The sequence below is a fragment of the Schistosoma haematobium genome, chromosome 5, assembly GCF_000699445.3.
Source record: "Schistosoma haematobium chromosome 5, whole genome shotgun sequence".
NCBI lineage: Eukaryota > Metazoa > Platyhelminthes > Trematoda > Strigeidida > Schistosomatidae > Schistosoma > Schistosoma haematobium.
The window spans coordinates 12,690,720-12,703,258 of NC_067200.1; the positions used below are offsets into that span (position 1 = coordinate 12,690,720).

The following is a 12,539-nucleotide window of genomic DNA, read 5'->3' on the forward strand; positions in this document are numbered from 1 at the left end:
GAATCCGATGTCCATCTTGTTGTGTTAATGAGGTATGGCAACTTGGACCGATGCATATATGTGCCTGGTCCTACGTTGTAGCTGACTGACTGACTGACTGACTGATGTAAAACTAATTTTTTTTACCAATTAATTCTTTTGTTCTTTTTTTCTCTTTCTGTGTATTTATTTTAATGGATACACACATGTACTCATAGAGTTTGTTTATTAATTAACTGATCTTTTGATCAATTAAATAAAAAGATCATTACACTTAGTTTACCCTCCTTCCCCCTAAAAAGTGAAAACAATTCACCTAAGAAATCCATTCGAAAGTCTATTGTGGTGATTATAAAATGTAAATAGGTAGTTAATTGGATTGTCTGCCGTAAATCGGTCATTTTGTTCAAATTTATGACAAAAGAAAATGTCTGACTATGAATAATGAAAGAATTCTAGTCGTAATTCATAGATAGGTAAGATGGGGGCGTGTTCATGTATGGCTATTGAATGGAAGAAAGTGTATTACGGTACTATATACCACAAACCACAGAAAAAAGAAGTTGGATTTTGTATATTTCTTTTTGTTTATGTTTCGCACTGTAGACTAACCTCAGATAACCTGTGAAGATGAGGAAGTGTTAGAGACACTTGTTTCATACTGGTATACAATTTGTTAACAATGCTTATCCTTGACCTCAATGAGAATTGAAACCAAGACTTTCCTTATCTTATAAGAAGCATTTAACATTTAAATAATTGAGTTGGTATCCATTAGTCTGGCTTCACAATTGGAAATTTCTACACAAAAGAATATACGTATATACTTGTGTATAATATCTTAATATATATTCTGAATACATCTTACCGTAGATTAGTAAAACCGTGTATATGTCACGTGATTTTTTAATTGAAATCATGAACCGATTGATGTTAGATCACCGTTGAAAACCTGAAAGCATTGGACGGCCGTTTCGTCCTGTTGCGGGGCTCCTCAGCAGGGCCTTTAGTCTCGCCCGCGAACGCTTGACCTATTGGACCACTGAGCTGGCATCCAATGGTTTTAGTGTCTAACATCAACCAATCCACGAAATCGCGCGACCATCTCCCATTTTACTGAGATAGATACCTGTCTCTACCCGACACGGATTAGCTTCACTGATCACGGCTTCTCACTAGAACTCCGAGAATTCCCTCACGAAACTGGTCACTAGTGAACATATATTAATTATCAGTATGGAGGTTATGGAGATTATTAAGTTTTTGATTGAGATCATGAACCGATTGCGGAGTCCCACAATAGGACGAAACGGCCGTCCAGTGCTTCCAGGTTTCCAAAGGTGGACATAACATTAATCGGTTCATGATCTCAATCAAAAACTTAATAATCTCCACAACCCCTATACTGATAATTACATGATTTATTGTGTTTTTTTATAGTCCCAGAAAAGAAGTTATTATCATACTTAAAATTCATCAAGTTTAGATTTCTTATTATTAATATTTGTATCTAACTAATTCTGATGAATATGTCATCCTTTTTTTCAATCGAGATTCTCTTTGATCTTAACTATGATTATGTTTTTATAATTCAAATATTTTGAAATTAAGGGTAATTCCTCATAAATTTCTATAAATTTCAACTGGTGATAGAATCTAGAATGTGGCTTTCTTTTTGTTTAGGACTTATATGTTGAATGTATATGCATCTGTATCGAGGTTTTTCATTATGATTTGAATTCAGTACCTCTTACCTTAGAATTCGGTCAAGAATATCATCAATAGGATAATTAAATCCTTCTTTAATAACTTTATAAATATAATTCTGTTTTTTATTTATAGTTTACATCACGGGGATTGATGTTGGTTAGATAAGCACTGAGAGTTATAGACTAGATCCTTGATTAAGTTGTGGAGACGCTCTGTGCTGATGAGTCTCATTCTAGAAAAAAAAACGACTACATAGTGCTCTCAGGTTTCCAATAGTTGTCTAGTTCAGATCAGTCCATTATGTAAACTGTAAGTTTTGATAATAGCGTTTTAGAAATTTTGTTACATTAGTACCAAGGCAATTGATAGATTTTTGCTAAGTATGACAGTCATTATCTATACTTTGTTTTTTATTTAAAGAGAGGAAACAGAGGAGTTGATAAAGCTAAACTATATTGATGGCCTGAAGCGACTGATGAGCCAATGTGAAAAATGTTTTTAATTATAAAACAATTTACAGTAAGAAATAATAAAATTACAATAGACAATTAGTTTTAAATGACTAGTGAACGGTTGCATATTGAATTACTATCATAGACAAAAACACTTTAGGCTTAGATGTTCAAATTTGGTCGTATAGTTAGGCTTATGAGTTTGAGTTATAAGTATTAGAGTTGAGGTATGTTAGGGTCAGGATTTGTGAATAGGCTGGACGAATTCATCTTATCGATGAAGGCACCCTTGACGATGCCTTGAATCATATTAACTACGCTCAAATGCGGCATTGGTCAGCAGCAGTTTTTAATAAGATACATGCTTTCTTCTACTGTGCTCGAAATGACATATCACCAACAAGGATATGAAAAAAAACAATAAGCCATTTTGGAGCATAAGGTCGATGGATACGTAAAGGAGGAACAGTTATGGTTTTGAGAAGAAACAAAGGTTAAGGTTTTCGTAAATGATGAGGTTAAATAGAACCATTTGTCATACAGAATTCTAGTTCTTCTAAATATGTACCGAATGCTTCAATAAAGCTAAAAAAAGATGAAGGCTTATTGTATTTGAGATGGTTTTTTTTGTGGAGTTTGTGGTAATATCAATGGTTAAGATCATGAGTCAGTTGAAGCTAGACCACCATGGAAAACCTGGAAGCACTGGACGGCCGTTTCGCCCTATTGTGGGACTCCTCAGCAGTGCGCACCCACGACCTCGCCCCCTGCGAGATTCGAACCCAGGAGCTACTGGTTTCGCACGCGAGCACTTAACCACTAGACCACTGAGCCGGCATCCAACAGTGTTAATGTCTAACTTCAACTAATCCACGAAATTGAGTGACACATTCACCGGTTAAGTGCTGGTTAAGTGCTCGCGCGCGAAACCAGTAGGTCCTGAGTTCGAATCTCGCAGGGGGCGAGGTCGTGGCTGCGCACTGCTGAGGAGTCCCACAATAGGACGAAACGGCCATCCAGTGCTTCCAGGTTTTCAATGGTGGTCTAGCTTCAGCTGACTCATGGGCTTATTGTATTTGTCAGGTTTTTGTTTATTTTATTATATGACTTTAAACGTCGAGTCTATTTTGATCGAATGATCTTTGTTCTCAAACTGTTCGATTGTCTATTTGCTTATATATATGTGCTTGAATTATTTGCTTCTTTTCTTTTGGTACAGTAATGTCTAGAAAGTTGCTATAGTGAAGGGGAGAGATACTGTAAAAGTATAACTTTTGGAACTATCCTTCAAAGAATTATTATTTGTATTTTTATTGTATAACTATTAACTATTTGTATTCTAGTTGTCAGCCTTTGTTTGGCGCATAAACACTTGTTCTATGTTTTATTTTCTTATCGCTTGTTAGTTATGAACTCATTACTTTGTTTTATTTGACTTATGTCCATATTATACTTCCTTATTTATGCTTATATGAGACTTGAAAATTAGCTCATCACACTAGTTTTAATTATGAACTGAACTGTACAACACAGTTTATTCGCTTGCTATGTTGTTATCCTTTTCTGACTATCGGGCAAGCGAGCATATGGGAACTGCATCCTACGTCAATAAGTATAGATCTCGGCTGTTACCTTTCTGTCTTTTGGTTGCTGATTAAAGAAAAGTCATTAGCCCTATACCGCCGGTGTCGGTGGATTAATTAATACTCGAACTAGAGATTCTACATTTCTTTTTTTGATCACACGAACTCCGAAATATAATACAGGAAATCTGTTCCTTTTATCGTTGGATCCAACGTAATATCGATATATTTGTTTGTTCTTTTTTATCTGAAATTCCACCTTGTTAGATTACCAAAGAAAAATGTAACTGGCTGTCAAGCACGTCGGCCGAGCAGTTCTTTAACTGATTCGATATGGACATTAGCTGGTATACTGTCACATCGTTATAAATCAAATAAATGGATACAATTGAATTTATGTCTGTTAACAAATAATTCAAGATTAGTTGCTTATAAAACTGGTCACTCAATGACACCATCATTAGCTTTATTCTTATACGGTTCCACTGGTATTTATTCCGGTCGTGACAGTGGTATGGAACATGTGATTAAAATAGTACATTCTAGTCGTGAAATTATTGTCTTGGCTGCACCTACAGAAGAACAAGCATTGATTTGGGTTCGAGTAAGTTGAATTATTATGGAAATACACATCATCTATTGTTTTTTTATAATTGAATAAATTGATTGTATGAAGGTTGTATTGTTCATCACAAATTGTCTTCATTTAGAATACTGTTGAAAACTAAAGAGTACTAAACAATTGTTTTGTCGTAGTATTATGGAATTCATCAGCTTTGCTTACTTACGATCCCATCAGTGTTTATATTCAAGATTTTCAGTTTTAGCAGCGAACACCCTTAGAATAAATAAGTCAGCATCCAGCGGTACAATTTCAAAATGAATTAATTTTAGATATAGTGATATGATCATGTGATGTCATCGGTGTTATGCAAATTCGTGGTTGATGGAAGACTGAAACGGTTGTAGTATTGTGTGTAGTAGATATATGTATTTTGGCGTATTATAGAATATACCGAGATTGGGAATATGCACTCACTAATGATTTTATCTGTGTACAGTAAATAAGTGACGATAATTGACTCAACTATTTAAGGGGTAAATATTTCCTAGTTCTGATAAGAAATAATTATCTCTTACCTAATTTGTTTCACATTTCATTCAATGATAAGTTGTTATAATGAAGAATACCTGTATACTAGGTATTTTGTTCAACACATCATTTAATTCATGTTACAGGGTACTATTTACAATTTCTTATACTGTATTTTCGTTAAGGGAAATAAAATATATCATAGAACTAAAAAAAAGAAACATTATTATGTTAGTACATATTTATGATACGGTTACTGTTATAGTTTGAAAAATCCATGTGATGGCCAAATTTATGTGGATCGGTTTAATTCAAATATAGTCTATTTTTTGTGGTGGACACTTATCTATAGGAGTTATTGAAAACTACATAACGGTTTGAAAAATACTTAGGAGTACATTAAAACACACACATACACGACCGTACAACGCATGGAAATCATGAGATTCAGGTATAGTATTTACATGGATGATTCAGGTGTTTAGTATTCTCTGAATTTCTTTAGTGCTTCTCTATGATGTTTACCAGAGATGTGAAAAATATTTTCTCAAGTAAACCTCATAATACTTTATTTTCACTATTTTAAATAATGAACGGATCTTAAGCAATCATTGAAAACCGGAAGCACTGGTAATGGGACTTCCCACCATTGCACACTCACTATCCTATCGGGGATCGATGGATACTTAACTTTTAGACCTCTGAGTCGGTTTACATTCTTTAAACTCACGATATTGATCAACCTTAAGTGTCTCAGACCCGACTTGTTTGAACTTCACCGATTACATAGCTCATTAGAATTTTATTTGTGCTGACTACCATAACACTGATATGTTGACTTAAATATTGTTGTAATATCTTCTTTCTTAAAATTTAGCAAATCAACCAGTACTCTCAAGGTTCTATACCAACGGAAGTTTGTTCATTTCTACCACATTTGAATGTCCCAAATTCCGTCAATACTCAAACGTCTCCTACTACTTTTACTAATAATACTAACAAGAATACAACTGACCGAAACTTCACATCTCCACAGTTATCAAGTTGCAATAATCGTTCTTCTATGGATGTAACTGATTTACAGGTAAGGTGTATGATATGTATTCTTTTGATATCACTTGATGGCCATTCATATGGTTTATTGTAAATTGAACGTCCTCATCATTGTGCTAATCGTTTGTGACATTTCATTTATTCACTTTGCCTACTTAATAATCAATAAGTAGCATAATGTAAGTCTTTTATATTAATCAGTCTCAGAGTTGAAAGCGTTGTAGGTATTCTGTAAAAGATTTATTCAATATCTTTTTAAAATACAAATACTCAATCAGTCGTTTATGATTAGTGTAGGACCTAGGATGAAATATACAATGGCCTAGAAATTGTCATTATCAGTAAGACCGATGTGAGATTGATAAAACGAATTGTAGAAGGGTGAAAATAACACTGGTATCAGTGATCTTAAGAGAAATTAAACATAATCAATATGCTACATAAAGAAGATATATATTCACGGAATAGAAGGTAAAAATGATAGATAATAATAATCATAAATCAAGAATTTATAACATAAACTAATATGATCGGTACCATATTTGTAGAACACCTTAATTTCTCTTTTGAATTTTTCCCTTTCCCTGGTTTCTCATCAGCTAGCTAGTTATATATCTTACATTTTCATATCATATTCTGGGACATAAAGTATTTTGTCATTTTTTTCTTTTTGATTTTTCAGGCTGACAGTGATTTTTTAACTTTAAACAAAACAATATGTATTGATTCAATTCCATCTGTAAATCCTACAAAAAGTCCATCATTTGATAACCGTAATGTTGGCCTTTTAATTAGTTCTTGTGAAATTAATTCTCAGCGTAATCGGAAAGCAGAAAAATCTATGACAAACCACAGAATAACAAATCCTATTGATGATGTTATCAATACTAATGACTCTTCCCTTAATGGTAGCGGTATGACAGATTCAATTCATCATTGTCTCTCTTCTAGTGTTGTAATACCATCAAGACCTTTATCATCGATGACATTATCGTCTGTATTCGATTCAAGTACGATAAGTATAAAACAGAATTCACGTCGTAGTAGTTTAATTTCATCAATGCGTCGTAAAGTAGAATCGTTTAGTTCTAAACGTCGTATACGCAAATCTTTACCACAATCTTTACAACCATCAACTAATGGTTATTCGAACGTATCTCAAAATGAAATGGTGTTAACAGGACATAGACGAATGCTAAGTGATGGGCAGTGGAAAAATAACTTATCTAGCTCAAAATTTTCATCAGTTCAATGTCTTCAACAACAATCACAGCATATGATTTCATCACCACCGCTACCACCTCCTCCCGCTGCTTGTGTATGGGACTCATCTGGGAATTCTGGCAAAGGATTTGGTTGGTCCCATTTAGTATCAGCTGGTGTGAGATTTTTAAATCAACACACAACACCAACAGTTATCCCATCTTCCACAAATAATGGTCGACCTCGATCTGTGCGTTATGATTCTTCAGCGGCAACATCGGATCTTTTCTCTTCACAGATATGCTTGACATCAAATTATGGTCCATTATTGGATTTAAACACAATAAGGTCTCATTCTACTGCTCCATATACTATTGATGCATCCAATGATAATCACATAGTCATATCAGGTAAGCTCGTATTAACTAATGACTTTCCTTTATAATGAGATGAATTTAATATTTTGTTTACTTTACTAACATATAAATTAGAAATCTTGGTTGTATTACAATTAAATATGGCAAATATATGAGGGTGGCAAAATGTAGAATACTTCATTTTGTAGGTATTTTTAAATTACCATTATTTTGTTTTACATAATCATCTATTTGACTAGATAGGAAGATAGAGGTAATTCATATATTAAATACAGTTTCCGTGTACTTGGCTTTTAAATACACTTTATGTGTAAGGGCTAGTGATACAATCGGGCTACACAAACGGAGGTACTTAAGTCGGGACTCAGATGTTCGATCTGGTGGCTGAAAAGTGGATACCTTAAGTACTTTGTTCTACTGCTACATGTCTATGTGATCAGATAGCTGAGTAAGTGGTATTTACTGGTTGTTTTTATTATATCGACAAGTCTTTTCTGTAATTCATTTAACTTCTCATCGTATGAATTTCGGTAGTTCCATTTTCTAATGGATCTGTTTCTGCAAACTATCTCTTCACGTAGGTCACTTATCCGACTACGTTATTTGTGAATGTACAGGTTTGCCAGTTTGTTTGATAGATGCTATCATATAGCATAGGCGATCTTGTACATTATTTTTAATTCAATTTAAATATGTGCTTGTTACATGAGTTATAATTATCCATCGTATTACTAATTTCTTAATTTGTTAAAGAGAAAACTAGAAATGGAATGATTTCTTTTCCACAGATCTACTCTTCTATAGAAAAATTAGCATCAGTGGGAGTAAGTATTTTGTGTCCTTTTTAAAACTGGCATTCATTCATACATCGTTTCTACTCCACAATGATGATGTATTAGACTATAGTCAGTCCAATTAATTTTCGATATAGTGATCTTGTGGTTTTGATATTACTTCGGTAAAATTTTCTCTAAAACTGAAAAAAAGCTGTTTTTTGACTCTGTCTAGTTTCACAACATTGTATATACTATTCATTGTAAGGATTGAAATTATCCTGTTGTTGATATTCAGAACAGAGTTTTTTTTAACCAGTATTTGTTGATGTATGTGCATCCTATAGAAATTTCTTTGTTATAACCGTTTTATCACAATTTTTTTTTTTAGAATAATGGGATTATGACTCATAGAGTGAAATTCAGGATGCGTATTTATTCCTGTTTAGGACTTGTCAGTTGTATGTATCTAGATCTTGGTGACAAACACATGCTAGTGGCTATCTGAACTCAATAGATCGACGGCTAATGCGTTGAGTGGTTCAAGCGAATGATATTGGTCTTGAGTCTCAGTGTGAAAATTAACTTTGGAATGCAAGTGTGCTTTAAGCTGACAGGTCTTAGTCAAGACAAAATGCACGTTCTTGATTCTATTTTTAGACGCAGTGTATCATATAGCTAAAAGTATATTTTTTACTAACTTTTCGTTGACCTCATACTCTCTGTCCTTATTCTCAACACTCCATGTTTAACTTTTCCTACTTTTTTTTCCCACCATCCACCTCTAGGTGATGCTTTTATTTCTATACCTGATCAAGTGCCTTGGACGATTAAATGGTGCTGTTTAAAATTGAATTGTCTTGAAATCTATCAAAATAGTAGAAAAGATTATTATAGTAAAATCAGTCAAAATTCTAATGAATATATCGATGAAAATTATAATTGGCCTATATTTTCATTACCATTGAATAGTGATAAAGTTGAATTAGGTTTGGCTGGCAGTAGTGATAAACGACATTCATCGGCTATCCGTTTAGCTGTTCCAACCGAGTGTACAACACCATTATTGTTTGATGCTATTGATAAATCACAAATGGGTTCATGGATAAGAGGATTTATCCAAGCATTAGGGCTTGTTGGGCCAATAGATGTTGCACAACAGAAGAGTAAGTTTGGTCCTTTTATTACCTCGTAATAATTTTGTGTAATCATAGTTATGAATTACTGACTGATCACCAATGTAAACCCGGTAGTACTGGACGGCAATTTCGTTATAGTGTGAGACACCTCGGCAGTCTGCACCAACGTCCCAGTCACATGTGGTCGAATCTATGACCGTCGGTCTTGCATGCGAACTCCTAACTTCTCTACACCACTGACCGAGCATCTAATGGTGTACACAGCTAACTTCAATCGATTCACGATATTGCGCAAACCTCATCTATTCCTTGAGGTGAATACCTATCATATTCGAGATGGCTGGACTCCACCTATACTAATAATAATAGTAAACATGTGCCCCCTAGTGACTAGCTTCAAGATGTAATTTTTGGGATTCTAATGAGAAGGATTGACTATTAGGGTTCAATCATGTTGAGTGGCAGACAGCTATCCATCTCATGGAATGGATGAGGTTTGTGCAATATCGTGAATCGATTGAAGTAAGCTGTGTGTACCATTGGATGCTCGGTCAGTGGTGTAGAGATTAGGCGTTCGTGTGCAAGACCGATGGTCACTGATTCGACCACATGTGACTGGGATGTGGGTGCAGACTGCCGAGACGTCCCACACTAAAACGAAATGGCTGTCTAGTGCTTCCGGATTTTCAGTGGTGATCTGTCCCTGACCACTTCGTTGTCTAGCCAATGGGAATTCGACATTGTGTATTTTTTCAACAAAGTTGGACGATTTTATTTTTATTTCATTTATTATGCGACCAATGGATCATATTTAACGGCAATAGTGCACAGTCGGTAGTCGTCAACGTAATATAACGCCTGGGATAAACATATCCATTAACCTCCCAAATCGCTCATACTAATTTAATACATAGTCAGTTGGAATTAAACAGATAAATATCAAACTGGTCAAAATAATAGTAGTATCAATAACAATGAGGTCTTAACGGGCAAAAGGTAATGATGTTATTGTTTATCAGTTTGAATGAACGAGTTAGTCATTCATAAACAGGATATAACCTCATGGTGCAAGTTCAAGTTGGCTTAAAAGTATATCAACACAACAAGATGAAATTTTCAAGTTAAATTCCACACTGGTAGAAGTATTAATAGCCATTCGTAGTAAAAAAGAATATTAGTCTTTAGAGAATATGAATAAATTCACATAACAAAAAGCATATGATAATTTTATAACTTAATATCCGAGATGGAGGTGGAAGTGATGGTAAAGAGTGAATGCATCCATCCCATTTTGATCAATTCTGAATCATTTCACTCATCATCATCCCCCACTATTGATCATGATAATCACGTGGACCGCCAGTCAGATGATGGTCTTTCAAGATTGTTTCTTGATCGAGCAAAGAGAGAGATTGAGCCAAATGTCTTTCAACATTCACTTTTACTTAATGCAGAATTATTAAAGTTGAATAAACGTTTCTTTTACAAAACTCTAAAATGTTTTTCTAAGTTTTGGCTTCCTCTACTGTTGGTTTATAATACGTAATTCCTTTTTAGAAGAAAAGAGTGATCATTTTCCTAACTTTTAACATTAACGGATTGTTATAACTTGTGGCCTGTTAATGTATAACGTAATGATACCTCCAATTAGAGAACAGTGAATTATCGATCGGACCAATGACGTATAAAACCCATGCGAGCAGTCTAGAGTACTTATCGGTCCCGCTTCCTGCCTAGCCCAGCCAGTTAAGTCCAGAATATCAATCTCAGCCTCTGAGATAAGAATCATTTATTTCAAACATACTGGGTTTATATACCAACCAGACAGACCACATCGTACCATAAAGTAGGAAACAACATTTGTATAAGATTTGGCCAAATGTGGCTGTGAATGTAGGAGGTAGTAATTAATGGACAGGGCATAATTCAAGAATGGTAAATCGTATAATAATAGTTCATAGGTTAAAATAGAGCTTATAATAAGAGGGAAATGAATATGAATAGTTTAGTTATTTAACAATTATACGGTAAAAATATACACATGGTATTGGTCCATAAATGGATTACAAAATTTACCATTTGTTATTCTTATCGGGATATAACACGGATCCATAATCGATCTCTCATTCATCGATTTTTTTTGTTTTGTACATTCAGATTATTCTCTACATAGAATGTCTTCAATAGGACCTAAAAACACTGTTCTCCTTCATCCTCCTTGTGTTAGTGTACAAGAAAATCATATTCATTCTGTTCCTTTAATAAAAAATCATACTGTTTTACCATTAACAACAACTATGAATCCATTAACATCAACATCACTGATTCATCGTATACCGAATTCAATTATGGAAACATCTCAAACATCAATGTATTATTCTGATATACATGACAATGATGTTGATGACGACGTTAATGATCTTGTTGATAATAGTAATAATCCATTCTTTGTAAATGTTGAAAAACAAGAAACATCTTCATCAAATATGGTGATTTATGACGAAGTATGTCCTCCACAACCAAGTTTTGCAACGACGACGACCACTGCTAATACTCCTGTTACATCGTTGTTATCATCAACAGATACCACTAGAAATCCACCTAGTTTATCTAAAAGACGTTGGAGTTCACCTTTGTTAATTGTTGATTCATGTACAAAATTCCCTGGATCATTTTATTTATCAAATATTGAATCAAATAATGCTTTATTAACTAACAATAACAGTAATAATAATAATAGTCATAATAAATCATCTAATTGGCATATTATACCACCACCAAGTAGAAGATTATTAGCTCAACCATTGCCTCCATTACCGTCAGTTGGACCAAGTACATGTGAATCAATGGCTGGTACAATTACAAGTGATGGTAGCTGTACTTCATCGAATATAACACCAGATGATTTCGTTGGTTGTGTTGATGATGTTAATGATGATAATAATGGTTATCAAGATGAAGATGAACGTGTAAAACTCATTAGATCCATTAATATGAATTTGGAAGTAAGTAATGTTTATTTAAGTAATTCATTGTATCAGTTTAAATAAAACTATTTGGCTCATTAGTTAAATGAAACAGGAAATGAATTCATCTTATTCTATAACTTGATGTTAGAAATAAAAAAAAGTTTTAGGAGTAAGTATCGTTTGAAAGACTTAATCGTACGCGAAATTC

The 12,539-nt window shown here is 34.0% G+C and overlaps 1 protein-coding gene across 2 annotated transcripts in view; it reads left to right on the forward strand.

The window, feature by feature from the left end:
- Window positions 1-12,539, forward strand: part of MS3_00009176 (uncharacterized protein) — a gene marked incomplete at its 5' end in the record, with an annotated part of 60,368 nt that overhangs the window by 31,179 nt on the left and 16,650 nt on the right. For both annotated transcript variants that reach the window (XM_051217510.1, XM_012940605.3), the window contains 5 exons: window positions 3,992-4,328; window positions 5,695-5,901; window positions 6,553-7,483; window positions 9,012-9,389; window positions 11,520-12,367. In XM_051217510.1, coding sequence (XP_051064928.1) covers window positions 3,992-4,328; window positions 5,695-5,901; window positions 6,553-7,483; window positions 9,012-9,389; window positions 11,520-12,367 — 2,701 coding nt within the window. The remainder of the gene's footprint in view (window positions 1-3,991; window positions 4,329-5,694; window positions 5,902-6,552; window positions 7,484-9,011; window positions 9,390-11,519; window positions 12,368-12,539) is intronic.